This window comes from Platalea leucorodia (genome assembly GCF_965183815.1).
Source record: "Platalea leucorodia genome assembly, chromosome: 9".
NCBI lineage: Eukaryota > Metazoa > Chordata > Aves > Pelecaniformes > Threskiornithidae > Platalea > Platalea leucorodia.
The window spans coordinates 7,095,550-7,118,262 of NC_138831.1; the positions used below are offsets into that span (position 1 = coordinate 7,095,550).

At 40.8% G+C, this 22,713-nt stretch overlaps 1 protein-coding gene across 1 annotated transcript in view; it reads left to right on the top strand.

The window, feature by feature from the left end:
- PTPRG (protein tyrosine phosphatase receptor type G) overlaps window positions 1-22,713 on the top strand; it is a 415,182-nt gene that overhangs the window by 271,643 nt on the left and 120,826 nt on the right. The window contains exon 5 of the mRNA XM_082322783.1: window positions 2,269-2,364. Within this exon, the coding sequence (XP_082178909.1) occupies window positions 2,269-2,364 (96 nt within the window). The remainder of the gene's footprint in view (window positions 1-2,268; window positions 2,365-22,713) is intronic.

Below are 22,713 nucleotides of genomic sequence, written 5' to 3' on the forward strand. Positions count from 1 at the left end.
AATTTTAGGCTTCATTTTGAAGGGGAGTAAAATGTAATTTGTTGAGTGTTTTGTGAGCTTTGTCTGTGCTGGCTAAATTGAAGTTTATGCAATTCTACCTGAAACAAACTGTTTCTAATTTCTGCATCAATGAATGGCTGTACCTCGGTCTACATTTGTTCAAAGCACAAGTTGTCAGAACCTGGAGGCACCACCAACTTTGTGAGATATTGCCAGCATCTCTTTGTGTGCTGTGAATACACTGGGAATAGGAAGGCCAAAATAGGGAAAGAAAATTGCTTTCAAATTTTATGAAGCTAGAGTGAGTGCCAGACAATTTTTTCATTTTTTTGTGAGCCATTTGGAATGTGGTCTTATCTTATCCTCCTGCTGAAAAAAGTACCTCTGCCTCTGAAGAGACTGATCTTTATCTTGGCCTTTTCTCTATATGGTAATATTTTATTAGATGTGTAGGTACTTTGCCAGTATTATACATTACAGCCAATATATACAGCCAGAAGCCTGGGAATCAGTAAATATGAGTAGGAACATATCTGAGCAAGATAAAAGGGTATCATCTCATCTGGCAATATACAAAATTTCAGCATATGGGCAAAATACTTGCATTTGTGAATACGATAGGATTTGTCATGCAGCACAATCTTGGAAAAAACCAAGCAACCCCAAACAAGTTATTGGAGCCAGCAGAGCATTTGCCTGCAGACAGACTTGCAGGAGAGGGCGATGGTCAGACCGGCAGTGTGTCAGGAGGCATGGACCGTCTCAGCTAGCACTTACGTCTCCATTTAACTATGCGCTGTGTGGCTATTTCTTATCACCTAGTCATGCTGTGAAAAGCCTGAATAGGTCAGGTAACGGGTGATGGGCAGCAGAGGAGTGGGAGTGAATGCACAGGTTCAGGCAAGAGGCCAGTGGCAGAGAAGCTTGATGGGTCTGTTCCTGTTTCATAGCCAGGAACAGATTATTTTTGCTGCAGTCAATGTATACGAGTGAGTGTGCTTGTTGGCCAACTGTCCTGTAGTAGTGTTGCCCCCGCAGGCGCACCAGTGCTGGTTCGGGTTGTGAAATCCATTGGGGAGGATCCCTGAATGGCCCCAAGAGCAACCACTGCAAAGTCCAGTTCTTGCGCTTGGCTGTTACCATCAGGCACATGGTTTTAATTTGTCATGTGTAGAGCACACATACAGCAAATGTTACCAATACTGAATTTATTCTATGAAAATGTACACACCTACACGGTGTAATGTTGAGAAGGGAGCGTTGTGTGTTTTGGACGTAAATCAGATCCTTTGGAGCAAATCACGGCTGATGCAGATGGACTAACACTAGGGGCTTCTTTGGGAATGGAGGGGGTGACAACGGCTGGAGAAACAGCAGTGTGTTAGGCCAGCTGGCAGAAATGGGGGCTCAGCTAACGCGGTAAATGGAACAAGAAGCATACAGGAAATTAAGAGCAGTAGCGCCCACGGGCCTCTGTGAGTTGCCCTTACTCGTGGCACGTGTGTGTAGTAAAGCGGGATCGTTCAACAGCAGAGCATATGAAGGAGGCTATCTCTCGGTCCTCCTGTATTTGTGTAACTCAGACACTTGCTGTTTTGGGGTAATTGTTGTTCTTGCCTGCTTTCACTTTGGGTTTGCATAATTATTAACGTTTATTATTAGTCCTAAAATGACATCAAAATGTCTGGTTTTGTCTTATTTATACTTTTTGCCAAGTACTAATGCTTTAGAAATAAAAGCCATGAAATTTAACTGAAGTCAGGGAGAAGTCTGACCCTAACTGATAGTCCTGAATATCAGAGGCTCATAAAAATGCATTGCTACAGAGACAGACTTTTATCTTACAAATTGCTTTAGGAGTAAAGGAATAACTCTAAACGTTGAAATCCTTTTCAAAAATTCTCTATGGTTTTTGAGATAAATATGTTTAGCACATTTAACAGAGCAGGAGATGAGCCTGCAATGAGCAAAGAAATGAAGAGATCCTGCCAGAAAGCACAAAAGTTTACCATCTAAACAGACTGGCCATACTGTTTATCCTTGGGTTTGTTATTAAAATGCATTGCATTGACTCTGTTCCCCGGTTACTCTCCCAGTAGGGCAGTCATGCTATTAATCAAGGTGCTAGTTAAACAGTATTGTTCAGCAGAATTCCTTTACCTCAGGTTCATAACACTGGGTTTACGTACGTTGTGTATGCATTACCTCATTTGAAAGCTGTATGAATCAACACTAATGTGATTTTGTTGTTGTTTTTAATTTTTACAGATGCAGATTTACTTCTACAATCCTGATGACTTTGACAGTTTTGGAACAGCAGTTCTAGAAAACAGGGTAGTAGGAGCCATGGCTGTGTTTTTTCAAGTAAGTTTAAACAAGGGCTATATCCATAAACCAAAGCATTCACCAAGTACTATTTAATTCATTGAATTGTTTCAAGCTTAATGGATGCATCTGTTTTCTTGTTCCCACCTGTCTAAGTGAAAGATATTTCATATTGTCGAAGTGTGATTTAAAATGTAAATAAGTGTATTTAGAAACGTAATGAAAAATTTTGCATGAATTGTTCTGATTTTATAGCTACTTTACAGATGCAGATTGGAGAACACATTTATCATGGAACTTCCTTCACTGCTGAAGCACATTGCTGGGGTCCCTGGAATACTAACAAACCGACGTGAACTAGTTCTGTTTAGAGAAAACTTAAAATTCAAACATAGCTTGAGAGAAAATTAATCAATAAGTTTCATCAATCTTATCTGTAGCAGCTTCTTCTAAATTGTCATAGTAACAAGTTCTTGAACAGACCAGGTTTCCGAATGAGTGAATTTATGCATCCCCTTTTCTAAAATGCATCTTCAAGAGCGTGACTGCTCGCTTAGCTCATTTGTCGGTTCGACATGCTCAAAAACTGCGGCGTGGGGTAGAGCCTGCTGCTTGCGGTGGCTGGCAGGTCAAGCCACGTGGCAGTGGCGTTCAGCAATATGGGCTTCTTGTCATATTGCCTCCGAAATGGAGTTTTTCCTTTGACTCGAGGGTGAATTGAACGGAGGGAGTTGGAGCAACTCCATACCACCAGGCTGTCACAAGCAGAGAAGAGGCTAATGAAGATTTTGAAATATCTCAAGGTGTTGCTTTTTCAAAAGAGAGGAAAGGAGTGGGAGGAAAGAGCAAGGGAAAATGCTGGCCCTCTGCGAGGTTTCACACTAGTTTTACTGTGGAAGAAGATGATCTTACTGTTATCTTTGTGAAGTCAGATAGAAAAGAATATGCAAGTACCCATATGTAAATACCTCCCTTTTTCTTATGATGTTAGAGTGACAAGCCGGACTCTCCTGCTCAAATTAAGTAAGATTGTCTTTTTCCATGTCACTGATTTTGATCAAGTGCTTTGATAAGGAGAAAAGGACGGATCCTTGTATTGCATAAATTGCTGTAACTGTGCTGACATCAGGCTAGTGGAAGCAGGCATGTTAAATTCATCACTGTTGAATTCTGAGCACTTCTGTAGCATTTCATGTTAGGGTAAAGTTGGTGGAGCTGCGATAATTTACAGTGGCATAGCAGGATGATTCCCCAGACTTCTTAATCTTGATGTGCTGTGGGAAGGATTTGGGCAAATTGAATTTGGCCTTACAAGACAGAAGTTTAGAAGCAGAACAACCAAAGGCGCTGTTGCTTGATTTATACCACAGTGAAGAGCTGGACATTGTGTGCGTGTTGTGGCATCATGTGTCTGGAATTTAATTGCTAAATTACCCTGATGTGCCTCACATAAGCCATGTGAAACACTGCCCCATGTTGCACCATTTCTTAGTCTGTATATGACATTTATTCCAAGAACCCTGTTTTTAGTTGGATCTTAAAATTGTAGTGGGACTGTGTTTTGTGTTCTCCACCTGCAAAGCCAGGTGCTGCACTTACTGCGAGTCCCACTTTGTACGATTCCGAGGGAGCCATTAAACTCACTAAAAATAACCTAAAATAGTCTGTAATGCTGTTAAGAAACCCCATCTTTGATTGTAAGAGACCTCAGGCTCTTTAAGACCACAACCAAGTGTTGCGGTCCCCTCAGGGAAGCAGAAATCTATACTTTTCATCATTTCTAGCCCTGCAGGCCATGGGACATTAGGCTGTAAAGTCTGGATGATGGTGCAGCTGGGCTCCTGTGCTCCAGGAGTCATGAAATCTGAGGCCATTACTGATAAACAGTCTCTGATCTCTTCCAGAGAGTGGGGGTAAGATAATTCTTTGCCAAAGTGATCCAGGGACAACCTGTTTTGCGGCTGCAAGGAAATGGTTTTCTTTTTTTGGTATTTTTTTCCTTGCCTTTGGGTTGAAATGATAAATTGGTAGCATGCTGTTAAATTTCTGAGTGCATCGAGTCTTCCTTCTGGGTAGCTCTGCTCCAAGACAGAAAGCTGCCGAGGAAGATTTGTAGAGCCCAAAGTCCCCATTCTGGAAGACATGTGCTGAATTCTGGCCTGTGTAAGTAAACTCGAAGGACATTAGTGTGGCAACTGGTAGTTTGGCCATCATGAGGGTTTTCCAGAATTTGTCCCATAGAGCTTGAGTTTTTGTACATACGGTTATTAATTGATGGTGGTAATCCTTTGCAGATCCATACTGTGTTTGACCAAGGTACCGTTTTATTTCCCTCAGCTGTGTATCGTGTGCTGGAGCTGGTGAACCACAACTTGGAAAAACCTTTACAGACAGTTTAGTTCAGAAATACTTGGTGTTCCTTTAGCCTTGCTCCCCAGGGCGCCATGCGGATAAGCTTACCGTGGCTAGTATTCCATACAACTAATTTAAAAGCTGTCTTTTAAAACTGATTCTTAGCATACCTTTGAATGAAATGTCCCTAAGATGTCCACGGCCACGTTTTGATTGGCAGCTTTGACTATTCAAGTACTAATTTTATAGTTTGCTATTTTCCAGAGCTGTAGTTCCATCTCTAACTCATTTATCTAGAACACAGCTTTAAAAAATCATAGCAATAGAGGTCATACTGTTTTTTACACATACATTAGAAAACTGAATTGTGCATGGTTTTCTATGTAAATATTTTAACGCAGAAATTATTGGATAGATTTGCCATTAAGTCAAGACTTGGATTTTTGCTAATGTGTTAATGCTGTGTTGGAATGAATGTGTACTGCACTGACTGAATTTATAGTCTGGCAGGTGTTTTTTGTTTGACTGATGTTCACAAACGTTCCTTTGAAAATCAGGTTCTCCAGTGAGTGAACATTATACTGAACTATATAATTATTGGTGAAACATTAAATAATTAAGAACCCTCTTTCTTCCTTTTTAAATAATTTAACTTGGACTACATAAGAATTTTCCTTATTGAATTCACTGTTTCAGCGGCAATTTCCAGGTAAAGTACATTGGTTCTGAACTTGGATAATTGAAGCGCTTGGAACTTTGTTGTAATTGCTAATTAAACTTACGCTTTTCTCATTGCTTTCATTGTAAACTCTGTTGATAAATTCTATTTCTGTTTGCATGCTGCAGGTCAGTTGACCTGACAAATAAAAAAAAAAATTACTCGTTAAAATCAGGAAACAATTCTTCTGTATACAAACTGCTGTAATTGCTCATCTCTGTATTTCATTGTGGATAGACACTCAGAGGGTCTCACATAAAATAACACTGTGGGGACTCTATAGCAGGTATGCTCAATTTGCAAATGAGGTGAGCTGGCCTGAAATCTCTAGCTGGGCTCTGAATGTTGATTTTTCCATCGGAGTACAAGTTATAAAGTGAACAGGTATGTGGAGGAAAGGGGTCCCATGATATTTGGTCCTTTTGCTGACTGTAGCATCACTTCAAGCATCGTGCTGGGGACTATTGTACGTCCAGGGGAGCGCCGCTGAAAATTCCTGCAGACTTCGGTTCTGTAGCTTTGTATTTGGGGCAGAATGAGGTGCCTCACTTTGCAAAAACCAAACAGCAAACAAACAAAGCCTTGCACCGTGCTGTGGTGTTTCCTTCAAGATCCTCTCTTGTCCTCACTGAGGCCACAGTGAGTGTAATACAGGAACAAAGTGATTTAGGAACCTCTGATCTTTTTAGTTCAAATTATTTTAAAAGCTATTCAGCTGGAACAAGCTGAAAAGGGAAGAAGGGAACTCCAGCCTGCTGGTGTCAGGTATAATGGTTATTAAAGCCCATAAACATGCTTCACTGGGGCAATCAATGGGAAAAATGGCTTTTCTCCTACAGAGGGAATGTCTGTGGAAAAAAGTATGTTTCAAGAGGGAGAGGGGATCAGAGTATTAAACAGCAATGTGAATCAAAAAGCTCTTGTTTTTTTTGTTGTTAAAAAGAACTCACTTGTTATTTTAGCAAAAAATCCGAATCTTCTGGAGACAAATGAGGTAATGTCAATGATTTCTCTTTGCCTTCTGACAATTTTTTCAGGACAAAAAAATATGACCAGTCCTGTCAGTACTGGGGTTACTTGGTGCTTCTCAAAGTGAAACTAGTGCTAGTGGAAGACGTTTAACTTCACGTATCCATTACCTCCCGCCAACAGTATCCTCCTGGTCTGCAGTAAAGGCTTCTGGATTTGCAGAAACAGTAACACCGCAGTGGCAGGACCCATCTGCAGGGGCTCACTGCTTTGTGGACCTCTTAAAAGTTGCCTGTGGCTGCGCGTTGAGAACCACCAATCTGCTGAAACAGGTAGTAGGGCCCAGTCCGACAGGGCACTACCGTCTTGATTATCCTAACTTGAACACTTGAAATTAAACCCGTGCTTAATTTCAGCCCACATGAGGTTCGACTTGTACTTAATGATGTTCTGGCTCCGGGCCTTGGTCAGTTGTGAGGCTGAGCCGGTTTTGAAGCAAGCCAGGAATGGAAGGGAAGGCCCAGATCTCTCACTGGTTCCTGAGTCATCCATTAGTATATATACATGTAACACATATTTACAAGTTGCATTTAAAATGAGTAGTTACTTGGATTAAATGCATTCAGACATATTGCACGGCTCTGTTTTAATCATCTAACAATATAATTCATTGCACACTTCACTACTTGCTTTATTAAAGCCAAACTTAAATGTGTTGAAAACAAACATATTGCTTTTGCATTTGAAATATTCATCTTTTGGGCCTGCGGTAGATTCATTACAGCAGAGAATACTTCATTCCTTGATTACTGCTGTGAAAAGACACAATACTGATTCCCTAAGCACTCATCAAATATTCGATAGCTCAGAAATTCAGGAGGAGGTGATGGAATTCTTGTTCCTACAGGGAGGGCATATAAATCTATTTTATTATTTGCAAAGAAAACCATCAGTGATTAGTTACTATATCTCAGGTACTCAAACAAATCATCTCTAAAGAAGTTAAAGTAAAAATGAATTTTAAAATAACTTTTAGCAATGCTTTCATCATTAAAATTATCTTCATAATGATGAGTGATGTTGATACCTCGATCACTCAAGAGCTTTAGCAGCGCAGGGCTAGATTTTTAAAGGTAATTAGGTACTTGGCAGCAAATGTGCAACTAACAGTATTTTCAAAAGTACGTGAGATAAAAATCAAGGGTTCTACAGCTCTTTTGCTGGGGTGCCATTCTTAAATCTCTTTTCCAATACTAACATTTTTTAAGGTTGTTGAAAAAAATACCGTGCAGCACTTTTAACTTTTAGGTCTGTGTGTGTGTTATTTGTGTGTATTTGTCTTTATATTTACTACTAAATCATGTACACAGAGATTTGTTCTTCAGTAAAACAAACAGTAATTGTGGCCTTGCTTTTCATAAGATTTTTTGGTAGTAGTTCTTGGTGTGCTTCATGAAGGCAATCAATAACTCATGTTTCACAGGGACCTAAATGAGCTAAACACAGAATAAATCAGTGGAACACCATCAAAGCCATTGAATATTTGGCACAAATATGCTTTTTTTAATGTATATTTGTCAAATAACAGAATTCAGCTTTTAACTTCCCTAGAATTTTTTTTTCTTCCCTCTTCTTCCCTTTCATTAACTGTTTCATGTGTTTGCCATCATAACCAAATAAATTCAGTGAATAAGTGCTTTAAATACAGTAGCTGTTGAGAAAACTGTATCTGGTAGGAGACCGGGTTCCCATGTCCCCATCTCAATTCATGGCAATTCCCTAATTTCACCTCTCCTTTACTATTATGTTTTTTGAAAGTCTGAGCAAAACTAGCTTGATTTTGAAAATGAGAATGGAGGGGGAGGTGTGCACTTTTCCTGAAACATTATATCCACCTACATGAAGCATAATCAGTGCTTCAGTGTTTAGGCAATATCTTAAAGGTGATTTGCAGTAGTTCAAATAACATATAGCATCATTAACATGCAGGGCATCATCCAGAGTCATTGAGAGGCTTTTCATTTATTTTAATAGGCTTCAGATACATGTAAAGACCTTAAAATTAAATTACAGTATTAATTCTTTTAATGGTTACATTAGAACCCGTGGTGTTTTATTAATAGTAGCTTATGAATAATAAAACTATTATTATTGATTAGCAGTATTATTTAGTAATTAGTATAGGGTTTTTTTATTATCTTCATAACATGAAAATGTATGCAGGCTAAAGCTACTTATTCAGTGCCTTTGGAAAGTATAATTTATATTTGTCAAAGTGTATGCGTCTGTACTAGTAACTCTCCATGTAACAGAAAACAAGCAAAATGATTTGAAATGTGCTCTTACTCGCTCAGTCCAGTTTCCCAGCATTTTTAAATTGTCGCAGCTGTTTAGAACCATTAGTTGTTACTATAAAAGCAATACTAGGGCTTTAAATGGTTGAAGAATAATATAGAGGTACAAAGTAGCTACCCTGAAATATAAAGACAAGCAAGTCAAAGTAGGTAGATATGGTCAGTACAGCGCTGAGAGTGTATTTTTCTGAGAAACACCTTGTACTACACACATAAAGATGTACAGTAATATGAAGCATCTCTGGAGCAGAAAATTATTTTCCTAATTTTCCAGTAAATAAATGGAGATAAAATTATCAAAAGACAAAAGTGATTTTGCATCATGGAGAATTTACATATAAAATTATGGGAGCTTCCTAAAGTCTGTTAGATTTGAGTTGAGTTCAGTGTGTGAATGGCGCTGAACAGCCTCCAAAGGTGAGCGCTTTAGCCAAAACATGCAAGTTTGGGTGCCTAAAAATAGGTATTCATGCCGATCAAAAAAACTTGCACTGAAACCCTTTTGATTGGAAGTTGAGTTTGGGTAGAAGACAAAAATTCATGGAAAGTGTCTGTGTCTAAAAATATATTCTATCTTTCTAAAAATATATTCTACCTTTCCATTAAAGAAAACAAAAATAATTTTTTAACTAAGCCCAAAATTCAGATTTTTATTTCAACTTCTGTTGAAAGTTTCTTTGGGAGATATGAATATTTTTGAATATTTTATGTAAAAGAAGAAAGAAATGGGAGAACAGATGGGGAATAGCTCTGTGAGTAAAAAACAAAAAAAATATATATCCAGTTTCAATTTTGGTGCTTATTGAGTTTCAAATGCTTAACAATGAGACTTTAACTTTATTCCGATCCATACCTTTGCCCAGATTGGTCATGTTTCACATGTTGTTTAATAGCAAAATTGCTGTTTACAGCAGAGATTTTTAAAAAAATAAAGGTTTCTTGTTATAAGGTTCTTCATCCTTTGTTTTAGTATGTAAACAAGTAGGCTGACTCTCGAGAGTATTAAGCAAACAATTCCTGATGAAGTCTTGAGTTTAATAGAGAAGATTCAAAAGGTTTTTAGCTGTGCAACGAGATGCTGTTGTGAGATGGGCAGAGCTGCATCCCTTCCTTGAAAATCATTGCCTGAAGCAGGGCAGAGAAGCAGGTAAGGAAGCGGCAGAGTGCTGGGGTGAGCCCGGGGACTTCACCGAGCAAAAGCCGCGAGCGCTTTGGGGAGCACGGGGGTCGGGGCTGTGAGCCCGGTGCTGCTAGGCTCAAGGAACGAGGACTTTGTTAGTGAGCTGAATTGCATTGAAGAAACGCTGGCCCGTTTACCTGTGGCTTTTTTTTTTTCATGTGGGGTTTTTTTTCCACCATTAAGTAATCTTCAGTACCCCGAATTTTCTGTCCATTGACAACAGCACCGATACGCACCTTTGCTGCTGGAGTTGCTGTGCAGAGCCTGGGCTCCTGGTAATCCCTCATTTCAAATCCCATACAAACACTAGCAAAATTTTCTTGATTTGCAGGGTACCATGGGTTCAGGCTTTCTCGTTCACGTGGCTGTACATTTGTCATGGCTTATCTGTGAGAAGGAGCCCACGTGGCTAAATGCAGGACTGCTAAGAGCAGAGGTGTTCACACAGCAGCCTGAACATCCTGAGCAAGTGTGCTTGGAGGAGCGAGGTACAAATGCGTGAGCAAAAGGGGGGCTGGATTTGGAGGCAGACAGACTGACAGGGCGGCTGAAACAGATCGTTCTTGGAAGCAAACACATCGTTCTGCTTCTGCTTGCCTGTGTTCTGCCAAGAGGCATTTGCAGTCTCTAGATCATGATGGCTGCAACCTGCTGTGTTGAAACTTTTCTATCCACAGGCTGACTGTGCAGCGTAGAAAGATAATCTACCTTATGTGCACTTATCTTCTTCAGTGCCCAAGCAATCATCTTCCTCTTCCTTCTTCTCTATGAACTCGTTCATGGTATTTCCCAGGAAGGCAGAAGAGCAGGAAGACAGATTTTATGTCAGATGACCTCCAAAATGCAATACTTTCAATTAAAGCCTTTTTGTTAGGTTGAATTTTAAAGGATATGGGCTGTACAGAAAGCTGTGTCATGCAGTTCTTTTTACAGTGCAGAGTGAAATACCAGAATGCACAGAGAGTCTTTGACTTTTATTTTGTTTTTAATCTCAGATATGTCTAGAGAAGTGCAACTTCCAAAGTGCCTGAAAAAATTCAAAGGTAAAAATTAGATGGCGCTTTTTTTTTCCCCAAATGCACTGTAAATGCTTTCTTAACTGCAAAGTCTGAGATCATAACTCAGAACTTGTGCTGTTTCTTCTCTGGTTTGCATGCAGTAGCAAGGAGGGTGGCTAACAATGGTGATGGCTTATTGAGTGACTTTTGCTTTTTGTGATAAATCACAGTCCATTGCTCTGATGTATTTAATAGAAATGTCACAATTATTGATGCTAGGAAGGAACTGTAAACTTTCTTGCTGTTAAGAGGACTTGGACTCCAAAGTCGTGCAACGCTACAAATTTGAAAAATACTCTCTGTATATTTTATGGGGTCTCTCCTCAATATCTTGAGCTCTCTGTCGTAACCATTAATGAGAGCTGGTTGTGTGCATTGCATGGGGAATAGATTTCTGCGCTCTTCTAGTTTAATGTTCATTTGAATGTCAGGATCGCTATCTTTCAGTTTACAGCATTGTAAATGTTTTTGACTTGCAGTTTTTTTTGCTTTTCCAATGCTTCTTAATTGATTAACGTATTGCGATTAATCCCGAGTGGGATGCCATTATTAACTTACTTCATTAAATTACATACCAATTTGTTAGCCTTAATTCTCATAATTGTCCCCTTATATTTTAGTGGTTTTATTTGAATAACTTGCCCTAAGAACTTGATCAGCATGCATTTGTGTATTCTTTTGCCTCCCTTTCCTTCCTCTCGTCCTTGGTGTTCAAAAGTGGAGTCAGTTTAGGAATATTTATAGCGTCTAATGTCAGCATCTTAAACACAGTAATTTACTTCTCTGTGATTTAAAAATATCCTGTCTTAAAAAAATAATTAATCACTTTTGCAGCCATGCTGTAAAAATCTTTAAATTGATAGGAAAATATCTTGTGGAGTTTTCATTACCAGACTCCTGAAAATGACACTTAGATGTCTAATATGTAAAAATTACAGTTGTCGGTCTATAATCTCACCCCCTCTGTGGTTCAGGAAGATTGATACTCAGGAAGTCTGCTGATTATAACCATTAGGCTAAAAAACAAATTAGTTCTCTAACTACAGTAATGCTTTTTGCATTTTACTCTGGTGTGCTTTGTTGATGCATCACTTTGTCACTTTATCAAACATCGCAAAGCAGACCTGGAGCTGGATGCCGTGAGAGCTGGCTCTGAGCGGAGGGACCCCCAGCCTTCACGCAGGCTCCTGTCACTTGCCTGTTGTCTGCTTTAGGGGACAACAGCCCCTTATAAAGTCTCTCTTTGTGTCTTTGAGCACTGAGAAGCCATTGAATGTGGCTTGTTTTCTTTGCTCCAAGTCCCTTTTCTCCTCTCTGTGATAGCAACGACTGCTTCATCCCCATCCTTCTTACATGTTTCAAATCTGGTGCATTTCAACTTGACCTTTTTTGTTTAAGAAAAAGAGAAGAGAGTGAGAAGCTGGAAATAAAGCATCTATTTTTTGCTATCCAAGTCTTGAGAGAGTTGTGCTAGAATTGGTCTTAGATACAGAATCAAAGGAGCCGTAAAGCTGTACGTTCATCTCCTTTCCTTTTTCCTCTCTCCCAAACACAGCAGCTGCCTCTGATAAGCCCCTGTTTTCTCCCTGTTGTTAAACATCCAGCCTGGATTCCAGGAAGATCATTTTTTAATGCCTTTCTGCCTACCTCTTGTTTAAATGTAGTTCAATTTCTTTTTCTGCAAAAACCATCCTCTGCAGCTATCCAGGACTCATACCCCGTTTGTCTCTCAGAGGACTAATCAAGTATATTACATGTGGTTTACATTCACGGGACGTAGATGGAGAAATCTAACATCTCAATCAGGAAACCCCAGCTCTCCAGTCCACACATTGCCCAGTTCTGCAGGATTTTGCACAGGATTTGCGTACCCCTTAGAAAAATTACACTTGTTTTCATCCTCTGTATCTTCCATGAGACTGTAGAGTCTTCACGTGTCTCTGGTTACCAGTTAGTGTTATGGCACATTTTAAGTGAAGGTAAGCACAGGATCTGTTCATAAATGATTGCCTAGTTTCCCTTTGTGCCATAAAAGAGAGATTGGTTGTAAAGTCTGAATATATAAAATAGATGGGTAAAATTGGGGCTTCCTTTGCCTTTAGAACTTCGGGCTCAGATGAAAAAGTTATTCTTATTAAATTTAAGCTGTTCTGCCTGAAGAATTATTACTGTAGTTCTCAGATATAACCGTGCCAAGTTTCTCCTAGTATTGGCAATAATAAACAATGCAAGCTTCAGACAGAATTTCCTGGGTAGCATACCAAATGTTCTAGAAAACCTTCTCGGACAGCAGCTAATACATTTTTAATACAAATAAAACGTAATTCTTTAGTCTCGTTTCAGTTTGATCCCTAAGGTAGAAAAAGTATACCGACTATGCATAATTTATGTATTTGTTTGAAGTGTTTACCCAGATACTCCATTCATAAAGTCTCTTCTCGTTAATAGGTTGCTGTGAGATGTAAGAATCACTTAGGGCTTATGTTGTACAAATAAATGGAACATGTCATTTTTGTACAGTCAGTGAGGTGGTTACGTGGTCATCCTAATTCTGCCTTCATCCGCGCTGCCCGCCCCATCCATCCGTAGCCAAGTCACAGAACAGGTCCGGCTGAAATGTCAGTATGTTTTTCCCAGATCGTATGTGCTGTGAAAGCATGGGAAGCAGGCAAGGGAGGGAAGAGGAGCGGTTGGGAGCAGAGGGTGCTGCCCACCCCTTTTGAGGACCGCATCGATTGGCGTCAGGCTGGTGTGTCCATGTGAGCACCACTCCGGTTATTACCAATGATATGAGTGGTTTCCTGTATAATTCCTATACATTACACATGGTGCAGAGCAAGCAAGTAGGAAAATATCCCTCAGTAATTTAATTATAATCTCTCCTAAATTACTGTAAATCCAGTGTTACAGGTTACTGCCAGAGGGTCGAGTTGTTGCTGGCTTTTGTCATCTCTAGTTTCTGTGCTGCAGGACAACTGTGGGAGAGATGATTATCGAGGGTTTTCTGAGCTGCTAGTTTTCTTTCCAGGGGTCAAAGAAAGGCAACGAAAGTAAATCAGAGTCTAGTCTGGTCCCTTTCTTTATGTCTCTGTAGAGAGGTAGACATTTGTATGTATGGCTGATGGCTTAACTGATAATGCTGATGGCATATCACCCCCCAAAATAATTCTACAGCTGAGATGGCGGCTTGCCCAGAGCAATCCTTGTGTCTGATGTTTTACCTCCTGTGAATCTAAACCAGAAATCTTTGAGTTCATAGGGTAGAGATGAGGGTGTGTAAACCTGGGACCCTTTTACAGAATAATTTTAGATTTCAGACATATCTTCTACATCTGAGATTCACTGAAAAGCACACTAATCCGGCTGAGGTGATGAGTCTGAAATGAGCTAAATGGTCCCGGTTTGAGTAATATTAAACCCCCCTTTGTTTTAAGTTCAGGTGTGCTTCTATCAGAGCTCCCAGAACAAAACCAGCGAAGGAGCTGGGATGTGCTTTTACGCACATTAAGCTCTACTGGAGATAGATGAGAGTCAAGAATGCCAATCACCATCTTCTTCGATGCTGAAAATTGAAATATGTGTTAAATAAAGATTGCTTAAATCTGTTCGCAGCACCTCTGAACAGTGTTTTTTCAGAGGCTTGCAAGATGGAGCAGGATTTTTCCTTTGAGCTTACGGTGTTTGCAACTGTTTCACAGCTCTGGGAGCACTGAGAAGCCAAAGAAAAGCTGCCTGGCTGATACCATCAGAGGAGTATTTAGCTGCTGATTGTAACCGTACCATTTCTGCGCATCAAAAATGCATTGTAATGTAGTCATTATCAAGAGTAAAGAGACTTTCTGAAAGAAGGTATTGGTTTTGCAACATCTGTACTGTATCAAATGAAGCCTAACTGGAGATTTGGCAAACTGTTCCTTATGAGTAAAGTAAAATGATGTACCACATTAGAAAGTAGCTTGGTTATTAGAAAGCTCAGTCTTGCTCCTGATAAAATGGATTTTTTCAGCATAAAATTCATCTTTACTTGCTGCAAGAATATTGCTAAAACAGATTAACTTTGGATCTCCGTGTATTTTATAGTGTGTCTCATGTTATTTTAAGGCTGTAAATATATTAGGCGATCTGTAAGCTTCACTTAAGTTACTGCTTTCTGGGTTTTTGAAGAAATAGGATCATGTTATGCAGGAATCAGGATGATTGAATTAAATCACCCCTTTTGATATTTATTTTCCCTCAGGATTGTGCTACCAGATCAATATTTAAAAACAGCTATATGGGTAAGCGTTGATTGGAAAGCAAAGCTCCATAACCTTAACAGCTAAGCTAGTAATTTTTTTGTATGTATTTTATCTGTGGTTTGTATGGCATTATGCACATGCCTGTGTATTAGAAGCAGTCACCATAAAATTATTTTCTTACTCTTTCCTCCCCCATGCCTACCTTGCCACCTGGCAAACCTTCCTTATCATATCTAGATCCTGTAAAAACATCTAACATAATTTGAAATGCTCTTGTGTGAAACATGATTAGACTACATCAATCACTTTTCAAAGATTTTTTTTTTTTCTGCATTTTGTATTCTAAACTGCTAAAAACACATGCTTTTATATCCTGCTGCATTTTGTGGAAGACATGAGCAGACAGATAGTTCCCCATCTTGAATAAACCAGTCTTGTTAAGTACTCTCCTAAAGTGCATACCAGTCAAATTAAACTTTAGGTTAACATTTTGGAATGCTCTCCTCTTGCCAGCTCATTACCAGTGATATGGCTAAGCAAACTGTTGCCTTCTGCTATTCCAGATATCTACAGAGATTTATTATATTTCAGCTAATAAGCTTACCTTCCTGAATAGCATGCGGCCCACCCCGCCTTATGGCTAGACTTGTCTCTTCTCATAACTTGGGCAGAGAATTAAAGGCCAGAAGTAAAGGCGGCTTTTAAACCTGTCTAGGTAGAGCTGTTTGGTGGTCCCTGTGTTGTGGATGGAAACATCCATCATTTTTGAGTCTGAACTCGCTCGTTATCTCGACCTGCTCTGCACTACCCCTCAGGTCGATACCGATACCTCTCTGCGGACAGATGGTGGTGGGAGAGGGGGGTGATGTCCGGGCAGGTGGCACCGCCTCGGTGTGCTGCAGGGCCATATGGGCACTCGGGTTTTAGAGAAACTTGGTCTGTGCATGCAGTACAGCTGGCTGCTACCACACCTGCCTAATAGAGTTGCTGAAAGGCTATATAAATTCATGCTGAGCTATGGAGATTATCTCTGTCAGCTGTTCTTGTGTCAGAAACAATTTTTTTTAATGCTGCATTCATGTCGTAAGTGCCCAGCCTATGCCTGCCTTTTAGGAAATACCCTCTTTCTTCCTTCATTACTGCTTGCATTGCATCTGAAGCACATAACTGCTGTTTTACCCCTAAAAATAGAAGATTTTTTTATGCCTTCCTTATTATGCCATATATTAAAATGTTTGTTGTCCTCCTTAAACCTGAGCGTAGGCACAGCCGCAAATGCAGGTGTGTCCTACCAGCATGCTAGGCTTACAGGTCAGTCTGCAGAGAACATGGGATGCTACGGCATCGAGCTTTCAAGCACTGGTGCTTGCTGCCATTAGCTCTGGAAACCCTCTCATCCTCACAACAGCCATCAGTGCAGTGCTCCTTGTACGCATGTTACAGCTGGGCTGGAATTCAGACTGTGTTGGGTCTCAGGCGTTCTGGGGAGAATTGCCTGTGCAACCTGGCAGTGAACGTGTCCGTCTGTGCCAACCCTCTGAGGATTGCCCTTACAGAGCGTTGGATTTTTAGCTCACTCCATACCAGCTCAAGCGTTTGGCAGGGGAAAGCCTAACGTAGGTTGTGGTGTCAGTCGCAGGTGGTCTAATGACGGTGGTGCCATCAAAGGATCAGGCAGCCTGCCAGGTTTTGAGAAGAGAGATAAGAAACTTTTCTAGCGTGGTGGATACCAAAACTGGGGTCATGGCAAAGCATGGGCCAGGAGCCCAGGTGGTCCAGCTAACTGGCCACAGTGTTGGTGATAGGACCATAACCAGCCTGCATGATCTGTGGACACGCAGGAGTTAAAGTGCTGGGGTGTGGACAGGAGAGGTTAAAAAGAAGGAAGTAAATGCCTCAAATTAACAGGCAGGTTCTCTGGCAAGCAGATGCAGAGGGCATGGGAGAGGAGATGGTAGACTCTTCCTGAGAGCATTCCTGTGTGCACCCACCTTCAGGAAGCATCTTCACTGCTCTGGGTCAGACTAGACTTGTTCAAAGAGCACCTTTTGTTCTGACCATGTTTTAAGTTTTGTTTTAAATCGTATTCAGTTGCATTTTATTTCTTCTCTCATACCTTTCCCTGAGATTTTGAGATTCTGGCAATTTTGCCGTTATATCCTGTCCAGGAGGAGGGCTTCCTGACCAGAGACAGAGCTTGAAAACCCCCTCCATAGGTGAGTCACGCTCCACAGGAGCACCGGAAAGCTGTAAGAAGCCCAGGGAATGGAGGCACGAAGGCTGGAGCATCCTGAGGAGTTCTGCGGCTTTAAGACTATCACCTACTCGCAGTGATTGAGTAGCATTCACTTTGCCACTGCTGAAATGTAGAACATCTTGAAACAAGCATACATGTCATGTTAGTTTTTGTATTTCTTTGTATTTCAAGAGGAAGAGACTGCTGCCACAAACGGAATGTTTCCCAGGCTTTTAATGCACTTCTGTTCTAAGTGCTCTTTTTTTTCTGCACAATAATTTCCCCATTTCCTTTAAACACAAGCCATGATACTTGTTGAAATGTTTTTGTAAGGAACTGACTGAGTTGTTGGGTCATTCTAACCAAGTGAAAAATAAACAACTTGACATATGATCCTCACTGTTGTGTGTAGTGTTACACCAGGTGAAACAAGGGGGGTTTGAGCTGTACTTTTGTTCCTGCAGGAACCTGAGTAGCTTAGAAGCAGCTGAGAAGAAAATTGCAGGCCACATCCTGCCACTCTTAACTCAGTGGCTTGAAGGAGATTGAGATGAGGACTGCCTCATCTTCCCTGCTTCTCCGAGCTCTACTGCTGTGACTGCCCTGCTGCTGGTACCCACCCTGGCTCAAGGACCTGGCTCTTGGTGCACCTGCACTCCATGCCCACTATCTATGGTGTTCTTGGCAGTCCTGCAGCTGGTGTCCTTGGCACCCTGTCTGCTGGCATCCAAGTTTCCCCTGGATGAGCCCACTTAGTAGCTGAGGGTACTTCTTTTTTGTGTCTCCATGAAGAACGTCTGGATGGGGGTGGAAGGGCACAGGGACTTCCTTGGTGATGCAGGAGGCAGGGGGTAGAGGGGAGAAGGTGGCGGAGTTGTGCAAGGGTGCGCAAGGGGGTTTGTGGAACAGTTTGGGGAGAGAGGATGCTGTAGCGTTGGAGGAGACAGAAACAGCTCACTGGATGGGAAGAGAGAGCGAGGAGGATGTGGCTGGTGGGCGATGGAAGAGGGAGGCAAGTCAGAAATGAGAGTGGAGGCAGAAGTGAGGAAACTGAGGATTAGCCGGTGCTTTCTGCCTTAGGTACCACGAGCACTGAACTGTGCAATTCATAGCATTTTGCAAAACTGCACACATCTGCAAGAACTTAAATGACAATGAAAATTTACAAAAGGTAAGTAAAAGTGGAAGAACTCGCTTGAAAGAGAAGTATAAATACAAAAATATATGATACTTGGCAGAGTTGTCCTCTTCTGCCAGAAAGCTATTAATGGACACCACGGGTCAACATCGGGTTCTTGTACTGCAAAGATGCCCGGAAGCCTGAGAACCCTTCCAGCCCATGGCTGCTACCTTAAACATGAGGAATTTGCTGTAGCAAAAACTCCTGCAGCAGTTTCAGTAGATCAGTTCATATCGACCTCCTTAAAAATGAGGTAGAAGGAGTGGCAAGCAAACTATGTTGGAGTTCGATGTTTCAAAGCAGGAGATAAAATTTCTGCCCTACAACAATTTGTTTTCACTGGATTTCTAATTTAATTGTGAACTGAGGTGTGGTTGTCATTGGGGAAGCGGCTGTGTAACTTAATTGACATTTCTGCATCCTTTGTGTTTGTGACTCATAGATGCCGGCTTGAGTCATCTCGTACTGGCGGGCTGGAGGCAGCCGCTGCTGTTGTGGGGAAGGGAGCAGAGGGCAATGCTGGGAGAGAAAAAGCGAGGACTTTTCATGGAGAATGAATGAAAGATGTTGGGAAGCTGAGACAACTCCTTTTTTTTTTTTTTTTTTTAATTCATTTTAAAAGGGTGATTGTTGTGACCTCTCTCACCAAAATCCTTTGCGTTGGCTGGAAGAGAGGAAAAAGGCTGGAAATCTCTGCTGCATCCTAGGCAAGCTTAGCTGGAGCAATTAAATTACAAACCCCTGCAAAATGCTGGGGTTCCAGATGCCCATCTGAGCTGTTCCCTTCCACCCTTCGCGTTTTGCCCAGCACATTTTATTTTCTTGTTTAGCCACCGGATTTCATTGTTTTATTTAAAAAAAAAAAAAAAAAAGCTGAAGATATTTTTTTCTCAATTGCACGTTTGTACCAAATTCAAGCCAGGGCAGAAGAAAATAAAAGCTAACTTCCATTCTTGGTTTCACAGTTTTGAGTTTAGCCTCTCCAAATGTGTGAAGCTGTATATCAAAGAGTGGGTGCTGTGGGATGATCTGGCTGTAGTGCTCGTTATATTTTTTTCATTACACCATTTCGTTTTCCTCCCTACTTAGGTCAAAATGGTTATTTTTTCGTAAAAAAATCCTGTAAATTAGGCAGGTCATGGAAACTCTAAGAGAGACCCAACTCCTTTTTTTTCTTTCTTTTTTTTTTTTTAAACTCAAATGGTGAGAACAGTTTATAACTGATGGCAGTTTTTATAAAATAGCCTCCATCCTGATAAAATGTTACCCCCTGGTGTGTCATTTTTCCAGCTGAACTGCTGGTAGGATTGAGAGATCTTGCACACTGCTGCTTAAATAAGTAGACTACATGCTCTATGAAGAAATCATATTATTTTCTCAAAGGAGAACAAGTAGGCTCAGTGCACCAAAATTGCTTTAAATAAACTTGCAGCTACTCTAGCCTTTTTTTGCGCAGCTGCAGATGGTACAGTCTATCAATCAAGCTTTCCTGGCTTTGAGAATCTGCCACTGAAGCTGTCGCTCCTCTGTGTTGCAATTACATTTCTGTCTTTTACACAACTTTGTATCTTAGGTAGTCTATTGCTGCTAATCAGATTGTGCTTTTGGGCTGCAGGTATCTTTTGTTTTTCCTCAGATATATGCTTATTGAGATCTTTCAATAATTTGTTAATTGAATGTGCTATTCACTTGCAGTAAATTAGCTGCATCATGCTTTTGAAGTGCAAGAATACTTTGGGGAAATTAATGCCTACCTTATCAATGGAGGGAGTCAAAGTTTGGGCAAACGAGCGGCTTACAAAAAGAAAGGAAAATACATTGCTGGCTGTTTCTTACCATCGTGGTGGTTGCAAATCTTGTGCTAGTGAATGGAGGTAATGCTGCGGGGAGAGGCTGCAAAGACTTCCTCAGCCCGGTGAGCTGATCAGTCAGCTGCCAGCGTGTGTACAATACACGATCAATGTTTCTATCTGCTAACAAAGAAACTCAGTGTGCACAAACAGAACGTACTCTGAGCTGAGTTATTAAGCAGTACTTAACTCTACCTTTGAGTTTCATGCTCTTGCTTTCTTTAAGGCAGTCTTTTATATTAGCATGTTGCCTTGCACATGCTGGTGCAAATTCTGTTGTATGTTCTTCTGAGGAAGCTTGTGGCGTCCCTTTGCTCTTTTTATGACACTGATATTTCAGCCAACCTTTGGTGTAAAAGTGAGTATTTATGCTTCTTGTATTTTCAAGCATCCCTACTGAACATGATGAAAGTGGAAGCTGCTGATCTATAACCTAGCATGTACCAGCCTTGTCCCAGGATGTCTGTAACTAACCCAGGTCCAGGGGCAGCAGGTACGAAATGAAGGAGGGGGTGAGCTAAGGCTGACAGGAGCTGTGGTTGCGAGCAGCTGCATTGCACTCTACCAAAGATGAGGGGCAGCCAGAACACCTGACCCCGAAGTCAATTCAATAGCTTTTAAAACCATTTTGGACTTTAAAAAAAAGAAAGAAAGAAAGAAAGAAAAAGTGCAGCTTCCTCTTTGGCACTGCTAGTTAATATCTCACTGTAGATACCCTCCAAAGCTGTGATGAAATATGAAGTTAATACATCACTAGCAAGCTTTCAGTCAGGATGATGTATTATTCGAAGTGGAATTAGCTAGGAGGATCAATGCACACCCATTACTCTATTTAAAATAATTATTGGAAGACTCATTAACTTCCCCCCCCCTTTTCAAACAACACTGTGAATGAGACATCTAGGAACATCCCCTCCCCCAGCGTATGCACCTCTATGACTTAAGTATATTTTCATTCATAGCAGGATTATTAACACCTGAAGGCCAAAACCCAGATTTAACTCAACAGAATTTGCCTTCAAATCACTGAACCTGAAACCAGTTGCCGTAGGCAAAGGCGAACGCAGGTCTAATGCACATTTTTAAAAAATCAAAGGTCATGGCAGTATCTGTGTGAAATAGTGCATGTGCCAGCATAAGGTTTAGTGTCACATCTTGTCTGGGTACCTGTTATTCACTCTGATTTTACATGTGAGCAGCAGCTTGAACTATTAAGAGGGCTGTTTCCATTTCTTGTTTTCCCTTACAAATATATTCTGCAGGATACTTACTTTGGGCAGTCCATTCGTTACACAGCAAACGCTTTCTGTCTCCCAGCTCACCTCTGTCAGGCTGCAGGCTCTTGGCCAGATTTGTCCTTTTGCATCGACTCGTATGGGAGATGTGCAATTATAGCATATATGGGGGAAATGGAAGAAAATATCATCTGCGGAGGAGCAGGAATATATCATTCTTGGATCATTTAGTGCTTGTGAGGGTGAAAAACTTAGAGCACCAAATCTAGCTTATCATTGTGTTGGGAGCTCTGTAGGCATTTTCTTGCCTTCACAGATAGCTCAGTGTGCTGCAGTGTCGACCAGTGTCCCTTCTCACCCATCACTTCTCCTGAAAAGGTCCAAATAAATATTTCCTACTGTATTTCAAAGCAAAGCACATGTAAACTTTTCATATCTGTTCATCCACGTTCCAGACCTGGCTGAAATCTTTTACTTCCTTTTATTCAGAAATGTTTAAGAAATGAGATATTTATCCACAACCAGCTTTTACAATGTGGGCTTCAAAAGGGAGAGAAGAGAGGGGTGAGACAATGGGCTTTATGCAGAGCAAAAGGGTGCGCACCACAAAGCCACGACGTGTATCCTTTCTCAGTGCGGCAGACCAACGCAGGGTTAAAGCATCATCGTTCAGAAGGGTTAGGAGTAGGACCTACCCAAGCTGTAAGCTAGCTTTAAAGTAATTTGGCCTCAATGACGTGAATTTGATGAGTTTCACAAGCAATGTGCCAAGTACTTTCTCTTTGCTGAGAAAAGTATGTTTCTTTTGACTGTGATTATCTTGGATTCTTTGAAATGCTGTTGCTGTGATGTTAAAATACATATTGTGTGGCATAATGTTTGCATTAATGGGGTTCTTCTCATTTCTGTTCTAAACCAGTGAAAATCAGGTCCTTTTCTGTAGAGACTGAGTACTGGCATCTGTCCAACACTACTGAGCTGATAAGAGAATAAATTGTTTAACCATGTTGATTGTCCT